The sequence below is a fragment of the Prinia subflava genome, chromosome 5 (assembly GCF_021018805.1).
Source record: "Prinia subflava isolate CZ2003 ecotype Zambia chromosome 5, Cam_Psub_1.2, whole genome shotgun sequence".
NCBI classification, from domain to species: domain Eukaryota; kingdom Metazoa; phylum Chordata; class Aves; order Passeriformes; family Cisticolidae; genus Prinia; species Prinia subflava.
Genome location: NC_086251.1, coordinates 53,879,738 through 53,901,893, shown reverse-complemented (window position 1 = coordinate 53,901,893; position 22,156 = coordinate 53,879,738). Strand labels below are relative to the sequence as shown.

General features: G+C 40.9%; 1 protein-coding gene across 5 annotated transcripts in view; it reads right to left on the bottom strand.

The window, feature by feature from the left end:
* KLC1 (kinesin light chain 1) overlaps positions 1-18,950 on the bottom strand; it is a 48,348-nt gene extending 29,398 nt beyond the window's left edge. For 2 of the 5 annotated variants that reach the window (XM_063399449.1, XM_063399452.1), the window contains exons 1-2: positions 18,605-18,950; positions 255-516 (exon numbers count right to left, since the gene is read on the bottom strand). In XM_063399449.1, coding sequence (XP_063255519.1) covers positions 255-515 — 261 coding nt within the window. In that variant the 5' untranslated portion in view covers position 516; positions 18,605-18,950. The remainder of the gene's footprint in view (positions 1-254; positions 517-18,604) is intronic. The other 3 variants (XM_063399451.1, XM_063399448.1, XM_063399450.1) reach the window with 3 other exon arrangements.
* Positions 18,951-22,156: the final 3,206 nt, after the last annotated feature.

Sequence of the window (22,156 nt, the reverse complement as noted above, 5' to 3'; positions counted from 1 at the left end):
ATCTGAGTCAAAGGAACATAAACATGAATTTAAGGCTACACCAAAGCTCAAAGGCTGGAGCAAATTCATCTATTATATGTGTGCTTGTTTGAGACCTTCCTATGCCATTGTTTAGAGTTAAAATGGACAGTAACTACCTTTATTAATTACAGCACCTTTTGTCCTTAATATCCAAGAAAAATGTAAATGTCCCAGCATATTACTAAAATCTGCAGAGGAATATCTGAAATGCTTAATTTTTACCGCAACTTTACCTGTGCTTCACTAAGGCCAAGCTCCAGCATTTCCAGTGACTTTCGAATCATGTTTGATTTTTCTTCAACCAGATTAGTTTCATCATCTTTCTTCAAACATTTCAATGTTTCAAGTAAGCTCTGTAAAATTGAATTGTGTTCATTCTTCAGTGCCTCTAGTCCATTAATCACTTGCTTAGTTTTGGCAATGATTTCATCTTGAGTAAGCTTCTCCAACTTCTCTTCCTTTAAATACACCATTGTGGACATGTTTTCATACATTCTGAAATGGAAGAAGAGTATGCTAGTTAATACAAAAGGAAAAATAAAATAAGCATATAACTGTATAAGTGAATAAAGTCTGAAATGTACATTCAGAACCCAATTATATTTGTGCACAACTTTTACAATGTTTCATGTCCTGAGTTTGAACAGTTTCAAGCTTTCCAGTTTTTATTTCCAGATTTAATATTAACACTCACTGATAAACAGTGAGTTTATCAACACAAAATGAAACAACAAAAAAACAACACATAATGAAACACAGACTATTATCATTTGTAGCAGTTGCTGAAGAACAGGGCTGCATGTCCAAGATTCTGGTTTGTGCAAAAGCAAAGTAGTTGGTGTATAAAATACATACTATAATAAATATTGCTATTTCCAGATGCCACTGATCTGTAGCTCTCTAAAAAACACCCACAAAATAGAGACTGAAGAATTTGAAAAAGTATCATCCAGCCTTCTGAAAGAGTTCATCAGTCAATCATGAGAAAAGTCATCTTTTTCCTGTAAAAGGAAACACCAGCTTCATCCTTTCCCAAGGACTACAAAAGCTCTTACCACTATGTATTTTGAACACCACAGCTACCCCCAGGACAACTTTAATTCATTATTTTAACTCTACACTTCACACATTTAATTGCCTAGGGGGTCTAGATGCATCTGTTTTGATGAAGATGCAATACCTGTCTCACTCTGGAAAAAAATATAGTTTATATAGTACAACCCTTGCAGCAAGAAACATTGCACTGTGCCATTTTATCAGTATCTAACGCATTACACTAAAGATAGTAAATTTCTGGATCTTTCTCAATACCTCTACCAAATGCAAATGAAGACCCAAAAAACTTCAGAAACTTCTATATTCAAATTATCATGCTGTTACTGAAGTGACAAACAAGCTTAACGATGTAAAAATGCAAAGAGAAGACACACAAACTGTCTGACCCTTTTTAAATGTCACCAGGAAAACGTTCTATAATGAAAATAAAGACCTGAGAGATTATTCCTTGTCGTGGTTGGGGGGGGGAGGTGAATTCTTCCAGGGGGATGTGGGCAGTCCAATCAGTGATCAGCTTTTCTGCTGGCACCTGGGTTGGTCACTCAGAGGTTTAGACACGCCTCTGAGGACACAAAGAGTTAAAAGCAGGAGTCTGGGGGACTCGGCCTCTTTTCAGATCTTGGTTTCAGCAGAGGGACGTGTCAGGCCTCCTTCCCCTGCCTGGCCACGAGGCTGGGTGGGGGAGGGGAAACACGTGGTCGGCTCAGGTAAGCCGGAGCCCCCGGGGGGGGGAGAAGAGAAGGGACAGGACTGGAACTGAGCTGCCCCGTCCAGGATGGAGGGGTGGAAAACTGTGGAAGTGCCTTCTGTGTGTGCTGACCCCCCTCCTTCCCCCCAAACTCCGGGAGAAAGTGCTCAGCCACGTGGGGGTTTGCCGAGCCTGGGAGTGCCTCCGCCTGCAGCACCCTGCCGAGAAGAAACTGTTAACCCTTGCTTGGCAGAAAGAAACTTTTCTTAGACATTGATTCTCATGACTGGTGGTTTTCAGAGAGAGGGAAGCGGCCTGGGACCGAGATGATAAAGCATGATTGGAAGGAATTCGATGGAAGAATGAGAGGAGTAGCCTTCTGAGCTGGAATTCTCTTGCATAATGTCAGCCATAGACTGAACTTGAGTCTCTTTTGAACATAAACTGCATTTTTGGGTGGATGCAGCTGCCCCTTGCTTTTGCTACAGTGACTGGCACTTGAAGAGTTGGAGCGAGCAGAGAAAAGAGGGGGAGGGTGAGGTGGTGCCCTCTGCCCTCAGGGCAGACCTGCTCCTGGAACCCCGGCCCCTGGGTGAAAAGGGGAGAGCTCGGCATGCAGCATCCTTAAAAAGCCCTGTATGTAGTTTTGGCCTATGAGACAGCGGTGAGAGCGCTGGACATAGGAAAAAGAGAGAGTCACCCTGGCAGACTTCTCCGGGCGGTGCTATAGGTGACATGGAAACACATAAGGGGTGGACCCGTGTTTTCTGAAGAACAGTCTGTGGTGCGAGAGAGACTCCTCTCTCCCTTGCTGAATTGAAGATTAGTTTTTTTTGAGTGGTGATTGTTTGATTTAAACCCCAGAGGTTAGTCTGTGAAAAGTGATGGGTGGGGAGGTAAAAACTGAGGGAAGAAATGTTCTAAGAAGTTTTTATTTCTGTCTCTGTGTGTGTTTAAGTGTATTTCTGTCCCTGTTCTTATGTAATTAATAAAGTTTTGGTGGGTTTTTTTTTGTTTTCAAGATTTAAGCCTGCTCTGCTCTGCTCCTGATCACATCCCACAGGAGTTGTTAGAGAAAAAACATATATTCATGAGTGCACTAACATCTGGCCAGTGCTAACCCATGACATTCCTCTATACCTCAGGTATTTAAATCTTTGAGGGAACCAGCAAGTATGAATTAGAGTAACACAGGAAGGATTTTTCAAAAGCAATAAATTACCCCATCTATGTGAAGACACCTGGGTAAGCACCGATAAACTAACATTTAAATTAATTAAAACTGTATTAAAACTTAGTACTGCAGAAGCAAGTCTAATTTTAGGAGGAATAAAAAAAACTTAGGATCACTTAAGTCTTGAATTAAAACTGCTGTAAGAACATGCTATATGCACATCATGACAACAGCCAAAGGATGTGCTCTTATGCCTTTGTATATTAAAAATAAAAGGCTGCTCTTTCTGTTTATATATACTCAAATTACACTCTCTGTGATGATGGATCTGCAATATAATACCCAAAAGGCACAACCAGTTATTACCCAACAAAAGTTGTAGATGACAATACTTTTTTCTGTAATAATCTGTTGTCTGAAAACAGAGATTTTGGGGAAGTGTGAACTTGGTTTTACCCAGATTAAATACAATAACTTCATATTCACAAATAAATCAATATGGAACACATAAATCTGTATAAAGCAACTAATCTAGTATGGCATAAGAAATGACCCCAAGAAGACCTGATGAGGAGAAGGATATTTACGCATTTCCCGCTTATAACCTGAGAACTATGACCCAGAATGCTTAAAAAGCCAGTTTTAAAGTAAGACTCTCTGAAGTTGTGTAGAAAAATGAACTGCAATTTAATGTGGATCAAATTTGTAAATAAATGCTTCTAACACATAGTTATTTAAGAAATTGCTATGGATTATGCTAATTTCAGCACAGAACTCAACCCTCACTACCCTTGGCACACTTTCACAGCCTCAATTAACAATTTCCATCCTGAATGCACAGAACCGACCTTTGATTATAAGCAAGTAAAACCAGCAGAGAAGTGACCATTTGTATATCTTATGTGAACAGGGACAGCAGCAATTCCTTCTGCATGCCTCAATATTCTGTCATTTTACAGCAAAAATGAAAAGCAGATGTCTGCATACACATATGTAATGCATGCATAGATGCTGTCTTTTACAAAATTACACATTTTAGACATCTCAGTAGAAATAAAATTAATTCTGAGTGATGAACACAGATAAATTAACACCCATAAATTAACAGGCCCATAGCTCTGGCTGAATACACTAAAGCTCCAACTAAGGATGGCTAAGCCAGCACAGCAGTTTTGGAGAGGAAAAGCAGATTTAAACATGATGGGGCAAAACCACACTAATGAATACATTCCTCCTGTCTCAGTCCAGTGTGTCAGATTTTTTAGCTGCCTCATTCCAACGCAAACATAGCTAAAAGCTTCCCCTGCCTCTGCACTACCAGTACAAGGAATCTACTGGAGCTGGAGCCAAGCCAAAAGCAGCATCAAGACAAAGACTGACCTGAAGGTCCTTGAAGCCTACACAGACTGACCTGAAGGTCCTTGCAGCCTGGGAGAGGGATTCTCAAGTCTCCTCTAGTGAACACTGTTAGAATCCCAGTCTCTCCCATTGACAGGAAAGGAATAAATCTTTGGGGATAAGTTTTGTGGGGTGTCTGTTGGTGTTCAGAGTTTTATGGATTGTGCTTGGAAGAATAATTTAGAAAACAGGAGAAAACAAACATGTAATTTGTTCTGCTATCAAATCTGACTCTTTGTAGGAGTAAAATTAATGAATAAGTATCTAATAGCCTTTAAGGGGAGTAAGTTAAGGTGTGGTGCTATTTCCATGATTTTTTAAAAAATGTATTTTACAGAAGATCATTGCCTGTTCATCAAACAAGTCCATATTTGAATAGATAATAACATAACTGCGGATGGTTTAGTAAAGGGCGAGGACTTGGATTCAATGATCTCTGTGAGTCTCTTCCAACTCAGCATATTCTGTGATTCTGTAAATTAGATTTGAATATCCTGAGGCAGCAAATGACATACAGGAAGCAAACAAATTAAGTTTGTATGAAGGATGTATACAGAGGAAAGGAGACAAAACCTACCCAGCCTTTCTATTGTCACTTCTCAAAAAATGTTAACTCTTTCTTCCTGTGCATTTTCCCTACAGAAAAAAAGAGTGTAGGCAAAGGCTTCTTAAGCTCCTGTAAGTTTTGTCCTGCACTCCACTGCACTGCAAATTTTACCTGGGTAGGAATTCTAGATTCAAATACTAGTTTTTAACTCAGTGTACACCTGAAAACAAAGCAAAGAACTAAGATGTACAAAGGTTTATAAAATAGAATTTTGGATGAGGAAAAGAAATATGCAATGCAGCCAGAGTTACAGACTCACTAGCTGGCTTAAGAAATTTACGTATTAAGTATATGTCTGTTTAGATCTTGAATACTATCCTCCTTCTTTGTTTGTGATAATACTGACTGTGCTGAAGTACAAAAGTCACTTAATGCTTTCCAACTTTTAGAAAAATCAAGTCACTGTCTGAAAACACACAAAAGTTAGTTAACTTTGACAGAACAACATTAAAAGCCCTGCAACATCTACTAAAGAGGTTTCCACAAGATTTTGTAACAAGCTCAAAACAAAGAAATGGACTGAGAATGGCAAGAGCCTGAACCAAATCAAGCACGGAGAGCAAAGCAAAACCTTTCAGAGTGTAACCACCGGGATAATCTCATCATATATAAACAACTTAATTGGCTGCTATCTTTAATCACTTTAAGTATTTTGTTATTCATAAAACTTGCAAACCAACAACACTAGTAGTGCTGACATCACGAATTTGTGCCTAAATTCTCCCGCAGAATACACATATCAAGCCAGATACCTAAGCTCTCCAGCTCATATTTAAAGATCTCCTAAAGAGCTTTTCCTACTCAGCTGCTTTTAAAGAGTCATTTTCCTGCAGATCACAGCAAAATATTCTTGTATCAAAAAATATATGAATTCTTCTTTGCATAAGAAAATGTATCAAGGAAGAATTTTATTCTAAAAATCCCAAGAGATTTTTTTCCTTAATTAAAGATTAGCATGGATCCTAAAAACAAATAAATAAAACTATTCTAATTTTCCTTCCTTGTTATGAATCCCTAATGACTTCCCTGATCTGTATTGATATTTTTATTATTTAATGGGTTTCAAGTACTAAAAGCTTGGAAGATAAATTCTTAATGTATTTAGCATGTGATCACTATTGCTGCAAAATACAATTTAAAATAAATAAATTATAACCCCCCCAAGTCTAAACTGCTTTATCAAGCCAAAGTCTCCCTAAACTTTTTCTCTGAATTTACAGCTAACAGACAACACAGCTGAAAATGAAACAATAATGTGCTTGCATATAAAAAGTCATTTTCCCAACAGTAAAAGCTGCTACCAGACTGGCTCAAGCCATACCTAGGGGCTCTGTCACCTACATGCAGTGGAAATTCCATAAAGTCATGGTGGAAAGTTATACTTATTTGAGCTTTTTGTATCTCTAATAGGGACCTATCACTTCACTGTTTCCTAACAATAAGCAGGCTATTCAAGACTTTTAACCCTAATTTCACTCTTAGTTCCCCTTTAATTAAATGGCAAAACTCAGCATTCTACATCTGCTATGTGCTTGTATCAATTTTGTATGAGCTGCAAATTACAAGTCATTAATTCCCTACTTAGAGCAAGAACACGTCTCATTACATCACGGAAGGCACCATCTTCAAATACTACGAGCTGCTTTCACTGCTAATCTTCATAATATGGAAAACTGCTTTCTCTAACAATCCTCAAAACATTAGAGGCTGTTCCAAGCACAAAACGAAACTGAGTAACAAAGGCAAGAGATGAAAAACAGTCTGGGAAAGAGTGAGTAGTGTGTCAAACACTGCATCAGCCGCACCCCTCCTGCAGGCAGCTCAGCGACTGCAGAAATGACAAGGATGAATCACTACGGATGCCTTTCATATGCTGAGAAAGGTATTTGTAAAAGCACTCGGATAACAAACACTCAATTTGGACTACATTCTGTTATGGTTTTCAGTCAGAGTCTCCAAGTTTAAAAGAACTGTGATTACCTGTTGTTTTTTCAAATTTAAGATGTTAAATTTCTCTTTACTTGTGAGACTATTTCTGCTGTCACAAGTCATATTCCCATAAGGAATATTTATAATCTTTCTCTTTTTGTCTGGTTTGCCTTCCTTTTACTTAAAATGATCCCTTATTCTCAGGAATATTGTTCCATCACATGATCTCTGAACTCCCAGAGGAAAGTAGCTTTTCCCTCTTGACATATTCAGGACTGCAGCTTCCCTGCCAGTGCTAGTCATCACTCTTCTCATCATCTATATTTGACTCTGCACAGAATAGAAAATGTGGAACTGCACCTGCAAACAGTGTCCTGGTGGAGGTCAGACTCGAGGCACGCTGGCTGACCCAGTTCTATAAACAGAGCACTGCTGCACCTCTGCACCGCCTCGCCTTTCCAAAGGCAGCACCTGCAGCACGCAGCACCAGGCACACAGCCACCTCCAAAATAACTCACAGGCAAAACAGCAGCACACACTGGGGGCTGCAAATCACTCACCAGAAGCAGGTAAGAGGATGGAGTTGCACATGACCTAGCAAGCAGTATTAAGCTACAGAGAAGCTCCCCCTCTCTAAGGGGAGTCACTTTTTCTACCGATTTCCAGCTAGTAAGCATCTGAATTTTAAAAAAAAATCTTACTGTGCTCCTCCTGCCAGCCTTCCATTCAGAGCTGGCCCTGAATGTAAAAGTCTGCCCTACCACTTGGTTTTAAGTGAAGGTATGCTAGGTAAATACTGTAAAAAGGACATCAGTAGTCCTTTAATGTCAAGGGCACATATCCCAAGAAAAGCTCAGAATTATATTTGGAATTTGACCTACAGCCTTAACGTCACAAAGTATCTGTGTTGGTAAGTAAACTGGACAAACACTCAACCTTTGCAAAGTTTTGGCATTTCTAAAGGCAAGCCCAGAGGTTTCTGAAGAAATGCACAGGATATTAATAATAAGCAAATAATAAATAAAGAACAGACTGACTAAAAAGTGTAAAACACAAAAAACCCCTTGAACACTGGCAGAAATTTCCACATCTCCAACAAGGCTGTTAGGACTGCCAGGAGCAGCCTACTCTCCACATGGCAGCAGTGGGAAGAGGCTGTGTGCCCTCACCTTCTACCCCTGCATCACAGCAGCATCCACCTCTGAAAAACACCCTGTCAGCCTCTAGGAAACTCCAATGGCTACCAATAAGCTCATGCATTGCATTAAACTATATTTAAGTGAAGAGGATTATGTACTTGTTTAGCTGAAGAACGTGGCCACTGTACATCTACCTTAATAAATCTTGGCATCTTTTGATGTTGTGGCCTGCTATTAAAAAAATTAAAAATTGTGCCTTTCAGAGGAGATCGTCAGATTCTTTGGAAGACGAAGAAGTTGTTACGGAGAAACGCACACTAACAAACCATATTTGCTAAAAAAAAAGACACGATAGCAAAAATAGCTCCTATAAAGCCCTTAGCAAGGGTGATGCTGACAATTCTCTTTGAGAAAGCACAAGCTAAGATGATTTGCACTGCTGAGAAAGTACAAGCTATGAAGATTTGCTCTGCTGCAGAGTTCTTTGATTTAGATTTCTGTAGCATGCTATTTCAACACTAATGAACACTTTCTTAGCAATCATACCTGGATTCTTAAAGGAAACAAATTTAATACTATTTTGAAAAAATACTTTTGCACATTTCAAAGACAACTGGGAAAAATGCCTTGAGTTATTTCAGCCCTTTGCCTTCTTCTGTAGTAAGCAAACTATTTTCATGAAAATTGTTACTTCCTGCTGAAATAGTCGAGTTAAAAATCTGTATACAGTACAGAAGTATTCAGTGACATAAAAGCATTCTTTAACTGCACGGATTATTCCTCCTCTTAAAGAAAAGATTATGGTGTCAATCCCTTGACCGTACTGCACTGAATAAACACTGGCTACTAGCTAGCATTTCAATTATCATGATACAGCAGATCTGTATCCTTTTAACTGCAGACAAGCCAGATGACCTGCCCATCTAATTCCAAAATCCCTTTTAGACTCAAACATATCTGGAATTCCATAATGCTGCAGGCCAAATCCCATCTTGCTCTTCCTGTTCACATCCTGCAGTAGACTGAGACCCCCAGACACAATGTGTGCCTCCTACACATTCTTATGCCTATTCCAATGATTTGTGTGAAAGGAATCAAGGGAAAGTATCCTCTTTCTTCCATATCTCACCAACTGCATTTTACCTTTGCAAAGGCCTAAAAATACAGTGATTGAAACACAGAATTGCAACATATCCTAAAATCACTGTAGGTTCTCTGAGAAGTGACAGATACTACAATCGATCTGGATATATTGTAAGCATGTAAGAGAAAAATTCATTCTCTGTGTGGAAGGATCTGGGTGATCTTTAAAGTCCCTTCCAACACAAACATTCCCAAGCCCTCCTGATATCCCAGATTTAAAATGAAACTGGATAACTATTAAGACCCTTCTATGCAATCACATCAAAGATTACTCTTTGTCAAAGCTGAAGCAAGTGCAAAAGAAATCTGACAGGCATGTGTGTGTCTAGGGCAGTTCCACAGCCCCAGTCAGGAGCCCAGAGGAGCTACACTAAAAGCAGACTTTCAAGAAGCTACAGCTTATAAACTCTTTGTTAACTGAGGCTGCTATCATCTGTTACATGCTGGTGGTATATAACTTCCTTACTCAAATCTGAAACAGCCCTGTGGCAGAAACCAAACCCCCTTCTGTTTCAGAATAATAAAACTGAGCACAACCCTCTTCTGCTGTTTGCAGTGTTGGCCCAAATCTAATGCTGACGTTTTTTAATTTATGTCCATGAAATCTCTGAAGGCAGACAGACTGCAAATCTCCAAACCCTTGAAGCAAGGGAGTTGTCTATCTTCTGTACCACTGTTGTGTCAACAGAAGCAGCGTCTGCTGGTCTCCTTCAAAGCGAGCACTTCCTCAGCTTCTGTGAACACTAATAAACACTTCCAAGCAGAATGCCACCAATGGATCTTGAGAAAGGAGAGCATTTTTCCCTCCCTAAAACACTGACACAACACATCAGTTAAGGCCACAGGAGATTTGCCTTCTGTATACAGCAACAAAGCCACCTCACTGGATCCCTTTAACAAAATCATGATGACTGTATTAAAAGCAGTTACATGAAGACAGAATACACTTACTTAAATGCATCAGAGGTGTAAAGACTAAAAAAGTAGTTATAATTACCCTTAATAATTAAAAAGTCTTGTCACAAGAATCAAAGATACATCAGGAAAAAACTAAGCTAATTGTTCAAAAATTGTATGGTAGTTCAGTATTTCGTAGTAACAAAGACATGCTTCACAAATTATCTACTTCAAGTAGACTGAAAAGAAATTTTGACTGTGTTTTTAAATAAATACTGTCAAGAAAGTCTGACTAACAGATCCATCATCACTAGTGAATTGCACAGTTTTTCCCCTCAATATTCCAAGAATCCACATTGATTTCTGTGTGAAAATGGCACTTGGCTCTTCCTGGACTGGCTACCTTGTGCAACCAGGTGTTCAATGAATTTCGATAAATGTCTTGATAAGGCTGGTTCTGGCTGGTGTAAGAGACTTTGAGACTGGATTAGGGTTAGGCTACATAGAGTAATAGAGGAACTTCAGCAACATCAAAAGCTACCTGTCTTGTCATTTATAGCTGCCAATAGTGTAGAGAAAGCATTTCTTCAGCTTGACTCTAGTTCTTTCATTTTACATTGTTATTTTTGTACAAGAACTGCTTTATTGACTAATCAAAGTAAGCATCCATTTATGTTATCTATTTATCTAATCTCTAAATAGCACTTAGGTAGAAGCACAGTAATGTTCCCATCAAATCAGTCTTCCAAAATACATTAAAAATGCTATCAGCTTGTACTTACTAACATCAGATCTATTATCTTAACCAAATCTACTTTTTATAGCACACCCATAAACATCTAGAAAATGCATTCAGGAAGGACAGAGAAGGCCACAGCTTGCCTCAAATCATTGGACCAATGTGGGAAACTCTGCTGACAATTCACTGTGAGTACTGACTACCAATGCTCTTGCATGCTTGATGACATTGAAGAGAAGGGTTCTTTGGACTGAAAAAAAAAGCAATTTCTTCTGCAGACATAAAAGGAACATTCACTGATATTGTTTCAGCATACAACAGCCTTTAGGTTTAGCAAATCCTTACACTGGGTTTTGAAACTATTTAATAGTTTACATTAAGATGCACAAACTGTGCAGTCCTCCTTCAAGCTTTAGGGAAAATATTTTCTCCAGCTTATCCTTCCAATAAAGTAATGCAAAACCAACAACCCAGTTCTTGCAAATAGACTACAGAAAAAGTTGCACAATTAAACTCTTCGGGCATAATCCTTAATATTGAGAAAGAATTAATGCTAACTCATTCAATATTACATCACAATCAATACTTTCAATGGCAACTACCAGTTATGAGAATAATTCCTTTTTATACCTTGCATATTTAAGTTTACAGAAAGCACAGCAAATGATACAACCATCTAGAAAAACTGCATACCACTCACTGTTTCTTACCTACAACTGCAGAAAGCTGACTTAGCTGTAAGGTTGGAAATAATTTCCTTGTTAAGTACCCCATAATCTGGAGACCTTATTCTGATGTTCTGAACTCTCTTGGGTCAGGAGGGGCTGAGCAGTAGAGCAGGCACTAACCCAACCCTCGCAAAGGCACCTTTACACTCTGTGCACTCACACCTGAGGACCAAACCACAGCTCTAACCCCCTCTCCAGTGATATTTCACATTCCTGATTTATCTTAGCTAGTACTGGGCACAGACTGTCCCTTTGGGACTCCTGAAATCCTCGCTGTGGTCACACCACTCGCGTGACAGCTCTCCCCACCCTGCTGCAGGACACCGCTCTTCTGGTGGACTGACACAGAACAAGAGCACATACTAAGTGAAAAATAAACACAGAAGCTAGAAGTTTCATCTGAATATTATTTTTTAAACCATCTCACTGGGATAATCTGTTTTGAAAGCATCCCCCACCCGAGGATGGCAGAACAGTGGCCTCCTAAAACAACCATGCCATTAAAAGCACCATATCATGTGCTTGCAAGCACTGCTCCATGTGCAGCCAGACTGCAGGCTGCAAGACAAAAAGGGAAAATAAAAAATGGAAGTCAGCAAGCATATTTTCAAGCTATTTGTTATCCTAACAAATGGGTGTGAATCAAGATTCAATGGTCACACAAAGTACAAGCAGTCATTGTAATTCAAAGCCCACCAACTGCTGCTTTCAAAAATGGGCTGTGCATCTTTCCACCTGCATTCAGCACAAATTCCAAATCCAAAAATTTATTCTTTCATTAAACAATGTATCCCAACAGCAGTATTTTAAGTGTGTTCTAAAATCAACATGCAGGGTATGATTTTACTTAAAACTCCTGGGAGAGAAATTGATACTAACTGAATAAAAAGTACTTAAAAGCAAAGTAATTGATTCATTAATCTGCCTTTATCTGTTTTCTAAAAAATGGAAAGGAGATGTAGTTAAGTAACAGCAAATTACTGAGACTCTGAGACAAAGTTACCTTGGTACCTCTTGTCTTTTCAAAAGGTATAGAATGGATAACAAATTCTTTAAAAATTAGGACATCTGGCTACCATAAGAATGCACTACATATTCTCTCTGTACAACTTCTTAGGCCCTTGGGAGTGCCAACCAAGGACCAGTGTCATGTGTTCCAGAATCCTCCCAGACCAGAATCTTATGAAGCAGTTTTATTACATCCTCCCTGTTAAACACAATTCTGCCCTACCACAGGCATAGTCCTCAGGTACACACACCCAATCTTCCCAAAATACATCACTCCTCAGAATTAACATGCTTTTCTGAGGATTCACTCCCTTATACCTCTAGCAAGAGCTCTCGGTTACTATCATGTAAGCTAACACACTGCCAAACATCATCAAGACTTCTGCACCCCCCTCTGTGTTTCAATACAGTAATATTCATTATTCTGAATGCTACTACACTGAATTGGGCACTACATCCAGGGAAATGGTAAATATAAGCAAAAGCACATTCTTTTATTTTCTACACATTATTGCTCTCTATGTTGAGAGGAATTTAGAGACAGAAACAGCCACTGAATCTTCTGGCTTCCTGCAAACACCAGACCATGAGCATTCTTTCACTCACCAAGGCTATGGCTAGACATAATAACCTGGTGATGCTCCTCACCCAGTCATATATTTCATTCATATCCCTGTCCATAATAAATCAAAATACAGATATGTGGCTTTTACTGGATTATTTTTCCATAAGAGGTGAGGAGACAGAAAAGATAAAAGGTTCAGGCCATAAACACAACCAAAACACACTTTCCTCAGGCTGCCATACAGCAAACTGTGTTGATAAAACAAGGATGGGGAACAAGCAGCAGGACCGTGGAACTACATAAACCAGCACTGAGATGGAAGAACATTACATCCTCAGAGATCAATTATACAGTCCTATTCTGTCAACAGAAGCATTACAGGAGGTTGTAGTCCCCCTCCTAGTTCAAAACTATAACCTCCCCTATGTCCTGACAGATTACCATCCCACTAGTTGCATTAATCTGACTACACTCTGCCACTGTGGGGGAGAGATGAATCCACTTCTTCCATCAACCCTTCTCCCTTTAAACACACCCTAAATGTGATTGGGAGCTGGGGGAGAGCAGGGTGGAACATCCAGTTTAAGGACATGAAGAAATGAAACATTAAAGATGAGGATATGCTAAAATCCACTGGTGGCAAAGACAGGAGGGATGACAGAGTAACAGCAGCCTCTCTGAAATGGAAGCTGCTCAAGCCAGAAGAGAAAGGCAGAGCTGTGGCTTTCCCACACTATTCAGGCTGACACTGTTTGATAAAGGAACATCCAGAAAAGCACTTAATCTTAAAACAATATTCTATTCAGAAAACCAAAATAAAGCAGCAGAACCACACCAACACACACCCTGCTCCTCCCTGCCACTCCATAATCTGTATGACATTGTTTGCAAATCCATCAGCTACTGTCAGCTGGAAGGGGCAAACTCAAGATATGGTGCAGGAATGCAGTTACTGCAATCCTTTACAGAGCTTAAAACCACCACCCTCTGCACTGTGGAACAGCACACAAGTTTGAATCATAGCACACTACCAGTAATCTTAATTTTTTGTTAACATTAACTACTTAACTACTACATACAAACACAGGTAAGAATGAAAATCATTTATCTGGTAACCCTGAAAATATATATGTATTGTCCTTTAAAAAGACTAACTTGTAGATATAACATTTTAAGTAATAACAAAAAGTTGGTTTATGTCAGACATTTCTTGAACTTCTGAACATTAATAGGTGCAGTGTTAACTTTTCAAATCGTTTACTGGGGTACATCACAGTACATGTAATATAATTAGCCACCACGCCAACCCTACAGATATATAAGGAAGCCAGTATAACTCACTAGATTGGTGATATCCTTTTTTCTAGCACTTTAAAATTTAATAAAGTTAGCTACATTTCTGACATAATCCCAGAAAGAAAATCTAAATATGATGAATTTGGTTTATGATGAGTATTTACAAAATAATCAAAATACGAAACTCCTCACTTTTAAGTCTACCCACAAAAGATATTTCACTGCTTTCATTTGTAAGGAAGACTTGATATTGAGAAGCCATGTACAAAATATGTCCATTTAAGCAAACAATAGAGGGAAAGCATACTGGAAATATAAGATGGCATGATCCCCTGCTTCCTTGTTTCGAGCAAGAAACATGACCAACAATAATTATTTGACAAACTAAATTCATTTTAATTCTACATACATGCCAAACGCCAAAATACAGCTTCCAGAGTAAAGATTGTTTCTGCCTGCAGTTAAATAGCAGCATCCCTGGGAGATAAGCTGGAGTCAAAGAAACAAACAGTGATTAAATCAACACACAGATACTATTACTTGCATCTGTTTTCTTAGCTGACTGAATCTGAAGAAACTCTCAACTATCAGAGACTGCCTACACATTTAAAGAAATTAGAATCTCTAACGTTAACTGTGCTTTAGTGTTCATTCTTTGTTCACATTCCCAAACATATTATGGGTACTAGAAGCATACGTACACCCTTCATCCTCATGCTTGCCCTTTCAGTATGGCCTCTCATTATTAACTATGTTAATTGTCTAGCATAAAAGAGCCCCATGTATAGTGTCATCTCATGCCTGATGACTACAAAACACCTCACATAAAACCCTCTGGAAGTAATTCCTGTATTACTGAAAGCATCTGCAATTCTGGCTCTAATCCTCGTAATGAAGTGCCCAATTTAAATCCCGGAAGATGACGACAACAAATATCTCAGCAAATCCAAGTCAGAAAAAGGGCACCTTTTTCTGGTCTGGCATTTATTTAGTAGCTTTTCAAAGGAACCACACTGTCTTCTACATCCTACTTTCAGAAAGGAAATTTTTTCACTAAAATACTGGGAAGACTTTATTACCTCAAAAACACCTCAAGCTGACTCTGACTCAGGATAACTACTACAACCAGTTCTATTTGGAAATCAAATAGGATTCTTTTTAGAGTGAACAAGGTTTCTCTGACAGATATGTGAGTACAACAAACATGTCTTAGACACTATGTTTGTCATGCTTCTGCTTGAAGGAAAATCAGAGTTAACATCGAAATGTTTTTCTAAACTTTGGTCATACCTTTGGTCAAGGTAAATACTGTGTTCTTGTAAAACAATCAGAAATACTTTGGAAACATGAAATATCATGAAGGCTGAATTAACAGAAAGCCTGTGGCTACCCACTTTATTGAGATCATGATGGAATTGGTCCATTTTTACAACAGTTGTGTCATACTGAACAACACCCTGGAGGCACACTGACTACAAAGGATGTTAATTTAACTAGACCTAGCATGCTTGTGCCCATCACTATCTGCTACTCTGCTCTTCAACACTGAATACAAAAGTCCACTTTGCTTATTTACAAATTTACCCAAATTTCTGCATTTTTCACTCCTGTTATAAAAACTTTATTTTACAAGTATTTGTATACTGAATTGAGTTTTAAAATAATCATGAGCTATGCAGCTGGAGAGATGCTATTAATCCCAGAGTAAATCCAATTGCACGTCTGCCAAAGAAGTCAAACAGAAGAAGAGATGAAAGAGTAACTCCACAAGCCACATTTCAAGACAAACAGAAGCTGCATTAAAGGGACTCTGAAGTGAATATAAGGCTACAGTATTTCCCCAAACTCCCAATTAAATGAGAGACATATGTAGGTATGTGTGCATACACAAAAAGATACAGAGAGAGAGAGATGTGTACTGTATGAGCACTATATGAGTGTGAGGTTTCTGACATTAGCATGGCAAGTTCTCAATAAACACACAAAGCAGTAATTGTCCTTATATGCCTTAAATATCTGTACAGTGTATTTTGTTTTATGTCAAAAAAAATCAGATTGTGTTTGGGACTCCTGCATATCTAATTAAAAATTATGTATGTGATTCCTCTGTTGTCAAACACAGACCTTTTAAAGGAATCTGTTTCCATTAATAAGGCATTACTAACTGTATCATAGGAATTTGACAAACAATTCATGAGATTATTTCACAGGTCCTTTGGGGGGGCAACTTTATTCTCTTTTTTAGTTCTATATGGTAGTAAGTGAAGGGAATCTATGCTCAAATTGCTGTTAGAATTTCTGATTACTGGAACTGTCCAGCTCCATCATCATCCTTCAGAAACGTGAAGGTTGCCAAACGTTAACTGCAACATGATGCAGAAGTGATACTGCATTGATGAGCGAGTTTCAGGAACAGACAATTTAAATCCCCTGCTTTTACCCACTGGCTTCTGCATTATGTGAAATGCCTACCTAAATGAACTGCTAGAGTTCTCCATAGCTGCTCTAATTTCATGGAAAAGGTCCTCCTAAACCATGTGGTCACAAAAGTAATTGTGCAGGTGACTTACAAAGTCCTCTGCACAGCCTCACCAGATGGATCAGCTTTCTCTCTGCTGCCAGTTAAAGCTGAATGTGTGACTTTCAATTGTATCTGTAACCCTAGGGTTATAACATCCTCTATCATATTTCGCTGAAGCTTTGGAATTCATACTCACTTAAAATAAAGCTATTTCCCAAAAGAGTTTTAAATCAACTGTGCATTCTAAAAGGTGTTGCTTTCAGTTTTGTTGGGCATTTTTTTAATCCAAATGCTAAGTTGTCTAAAATCTCAAAGGTTCCTCTTCCTCTTTTTCCAATGGACACTCTTTGTGCATAAGTTTCCTATTTAAGTGATGAGCAAATGCAAAAGTGGAAGTGAAAGAGACAATTACTTTGCAGAGCAATTGTTAAAACTTCTGCCACGCACAAAACAGCTAAAAATTTATTTTAACTGGATTAGTTTCTTGTATTTTTATGTGTAACCATGAAAGCATGCTAGATGAATGACACTGGGTCACAATTTTGCTGTTCAAAGCAAACTAGAAAAACAGACTTTTGCTTTTTCCTAGCCGGTTTGGTTTTCTGAGTCTGTATTCTGACTTCATGACCAGTATTTTGAGTACTGATACTGCTTTTACATCATATCCATTAACGCAAATCACTAACACGACAAAAAAAAAAAAAAAAAGAAAGAAAAAGGAATAAGAACACCATCATTGATTTAGCTACCTTCAAAAAGCCGTATTCATCACACTAGGTGATGCCACCTTGGCCATTAAAATGTGCTTCAATATGCCTAGAACACAGAATTCAATAAAGTGTCAAGAAGTTTCCTTCTGATTACATACAACTGCTATGCAGATCTACAAATCTGGCATCTCGTTACTTAGAACTACCAAAAAGACGAAAGCAAATTGAGTAAGGTTTTAAAGTGTCTTTCTAATCAACCTCTGCTCTAAAGATACAGTTAGTTATCAATTAAATGAATTATGTACTTTTACAAGAATAAACTGGTGTTTCTAACCAATGCTTTCCTTATTTTTGAGGTGCAGAAATCCGGGCAAGACCTAAGTCTATGAATCGCCTCCGACTACGGCAGGTGACCTACACTGTATAAACCCGGTCACTATGTACAAAGCTCAAAGCAGACCTGTCCTCGCCTCGCCTCCCACCAGCTCCCAAGCGGCAGCGGCACAGCCCCAGAGCCGGGGGGGCGCAGACAAAGCGCCGCACGCCCCGAGCCGCAGGCCGAAGCCTCCTCAGCCCGCTCTGCCCGCTCCCTCCCAGGGCGGCGCCCGCCGCAGCACCGAGGGGAGCCGGCAGAGGAAACGGGGACAAAGCCGAGGCCATCCCCATCCCCAGGCACGTACCCCTGCCCGCAGCCGAGCGCTGAGCGCAACTGACAAAACGCCTGAAAACAGCTTCCCCAAAACCCTCCCCGCCCTGGGCGCGGGCAAGGACGGGGCCGGCTGTCAGCGGCGGCACTGCGGGGGGACCGGGCGGCCCGCGCCGCCTTTTGTTGTTTGCGCAGCGGCGGATAAAAAGGGAGAGGAATTGAACACCCCACGCACCCGCACCCCGATACACACGCCCCGGTCCCGGTCCCGGCCCCGGTCCCGGTCCCGGTCCCGGTCCCGGCCCGCCGGCCCCGGCCCGGGCGGCTCCCCTCGCTCACCGCTCGGTGCTGCAGCTCGGGCGATGTGCGCAGCGCTCGCTGGGGCGGCGGGGGCCGCGCAGCCCGGGGCGGGGAGGCGGCCGGAGGAGGATGTCAGCGATGGGCGGGCGAAAGGGAGGAAGGAAAAGGGTTTTTGGGGGGCGACAGAGGACCGGAGAGAGGGAGGGAAGGCGAGAAAGAAGCGAGTCAGCACCGCGGCGCACTCAGTGCTTCCCGCAAGGCGCTGGCAGGGCCGCGGCGATCGGCGCCGGCGGAGCGGGCGCTGACAGCTGCCGGCAGCCGCCACCACCGCCCCGGCTGCTGCTGCTGCGGCTGCGGCCGCCGCCCCTGTCCCGCCCCGCGCTCCCCTCCCTCCTTGCCGCCCGCCCCGCCTGACATGGCGGCGCCCCCCTTCTCCCACAAGCGCCCGCGCGCCCTTCTCGCCCACCGCCCCCCCGCATGGCGTCATCCCTCCGGCAGCGCCGGCTGGAGGCGCCGGGCGAGCGCGGGGCGTCGGGGGCATCCCCGGGGCTGCCAGCGCGGGCACGGTGAACCTTGCTAAGGTTTGCCTCGTCTGCCTCAAGTGGGTGTCCGTGGAGAGCGGATCCCGGCGTTCCCTCAGGTCGCCTCGGTGACGGTGGGGTGGTTTCGCTCCAGAGGAGGCACCGCTGCTGATGCTCGTGGCGCTGGCTTGACCTGCTGTGGCGGAAAGAAGTTCAGGGCTCTGGTGGCTGCAGGACTCGTGAAACTGATGCCTCCATCTTAGGTGAACGCCTCTGGGAAAATCTTCCACTCCCTTTAAAAAATGACATTGAGGTGCTGAAGTGTGTCCAGCAAAGGGCAGCAAGCATCATGAAAGGCCTAAAAAACATGTCTTGCAAGGAATGGCTGAGGGACCTGAGATGGTTTAGTTTCAAGAGGAGGAGGCTCAGGAGAAACCTCGCCACTGTCTACAACTACATGGCAGGAGGGTGTAGTCAGGTGAGGGCCAGTGTCTTCTACTGTGCTTGCAGTGAGAAGGACAAGAGAAAATGTCCTCCAGTGGAGAGATTCAGATTGGATATTAGACCAGAAAAAATTCACTGTTAGGGTGCCAGACATTGGAATAGGTTGCCCGGGGAGGTGGTGGAGCCACCACCCCAGAGGTGTTCAAGGGGCATCTGGATGTGGCACTGGGCAATGTGGGGTAGTGGTTATGAGGCTGCAGGGGCAGTGCTGGGTGGATATTTGGGCTGGATAATCTTGAAGGGCTCTTCCAGCCATGACTCTTATGAAACACACATGAAAATCTCCCCAGAGTGCAGCAGCTCATGGAACAAGTCACACAGAGAAACGGGCTGAAGGATGAGTTCTGTGTTGAAGGTTGGGCCCCCACACAGAGCTCAGTGTGTGTTGCTAATGTATTTCAACGCCCTTGTCTGTTCTGCATGGACGTGAAAGATCCCTGCTCTTACACAGGTTTACACATGAAAAGTAAGACTTCCGTGAGAACTCAGTGACACTTGTCACAAGAACTATTTCTTTGCAGCTTCCAATTTCATTCCCACTCCCGCTAGAGAGGAAGGAACAGCCACAGTATTTTCTTCTTATTGTTATGTTCCACTAGGTAGAATTTAAGCCCAGAAAGGAAATATGGAAGGAATTGAGGTCTAAGATAGAAAAAAAAGAAAAAGAACCATTTAAAAAACCAAACACAAACCAAAACAAAACACCAGAAATACCCCCTAAAAACACACACACACACACAAAACAAAACCGAACAAAAACAAAACACAAAACCCACCAAAATATTAAATATAACACAGCAGTAAAATGTCCATTCTAAATCATTAGGGATTAGTGACAACCTAACTTTATGAGAGAGTTATATTATGATGCATTATCACCTGAGCTCCACATAGAATAGAAACGCCTCGTTCCGTGTGAGGGGACCTGCAATGACTGTCTGGTCCCTGCAGTACATACAGGGTATGAAGCATAACCTAACAGGAGAACATAGAGGTATTGTGGTAAATTGAAATATGCAGCCTCACCTAAGTAGTAATATTTAATATATTCAAGGAAAGCAGAGCTTGCTTATGTTTGCCCTCACGTACAATGCTGAGCAAGTCTACAGAATAGCAGATGTGAGTACAAGAGTCAGGTGAGAAAGCAAGACTCCTAAGAATAAACTGGAAGTCAGAAGAATCAAAGCTAATGATGTTGTCAAAGAGGCAGAAGAACAGGATGAGGCACAGAAGCCCACAAGAAACAAAGCAAAGTTAGGGGAACATGGATAGCTGCAGACTGCAAATACAGAGAACCACTGCTGGATTTAAAAAGCTGAGGGAAATAAAATGTACTTACTGAATTCCACTGTCTGATTGATATCTTACACAGATCCAGCTGTCCAGCAAAACCCAGTTTTGATACAAGTATTCCTGAGCAGCAGTTTCTTGCATTCTTCATCTCCACTTAAAACTTTCCTCTGGCAACTTTATATTAATGGTTTAATTAACCACATTTTAATTTTGATAGGCAATACCACCCAGCTATAACAATGTGACATATGTGTTTGCACAGTAACACAAAAAGGAAAAAAATATTGAAGGGCATTTCTTTATGTAAACTACATTTTAAAGAGTTATGCCAATTGGTTCACAGGTTCAGAGTATTCTCATGAATATGCAAGAGATTTAATTAAAAATAGAACATGCCCTAATTACATAATTATGCAAGAGAACTGATTCAAAGGAACCACTCCTGCCTTTTGAATAAACAATATTCATTGCTTTCTTCCTATCACACATTTGCTTTAAAAGATTTCCTGCAATTAGCAGCTTACACCAGGGATGTGAGCATCCCTGAACAAAGCAACTACTCCAGCTATGACCCTGATTCATAATATGCTGGCTAATCAAGTATTTGCATCCTGGCAATTTCCCACATAAACAGCACACACTATAAGCTCCCTCCTGCAGGAAGGTTGATTAATTCAATGAAACTAAAGTGCAGTGTTACTCCTCTCTGTTATGGCACACAGCAGAAGATAGAGACTTAGTGAACGTGATTTTTCCTGAAGCTACTGCCTGACCTGAAATATCCGTTTGGATCTTGTTTTTCCTGTCTCATCTACATGAGAATTATCCAGGTTCATCTAGCAGTAAAAACTATTCACTGCCCACATTTCCATTTTCTCTTAAGGAACTAGTTATGCTGCATGCCCTGATCTTTGGATTAAATTATCGAGACATGCTGTCTCTAGTATATTCCAGAATCATAGACTCAATTAGGTTGGAAAAGACCTCTGAGATCATCGAGTCCAATCTATGACTGAACACTGCCATGTCAACTAGCCCATGGCACTGAGTGCCTCATCCAGACTCTGCTTAAACACCTCCAAGGATCCTTTACCACCAAGGTCACCATGATTTTCTGCAGACATCTCTGTGCATACCAAAACAAAACCTCAAAACACATTATTTACAATGCTGGGATCTTCAGTCTCAATATACCAATTTCCCTGTTCTCCCAGAGGAGAGAGGGAGGTTTGTAATTCACAGTGGGAGAGCAAAAAGCAAACAGTTCAACTAA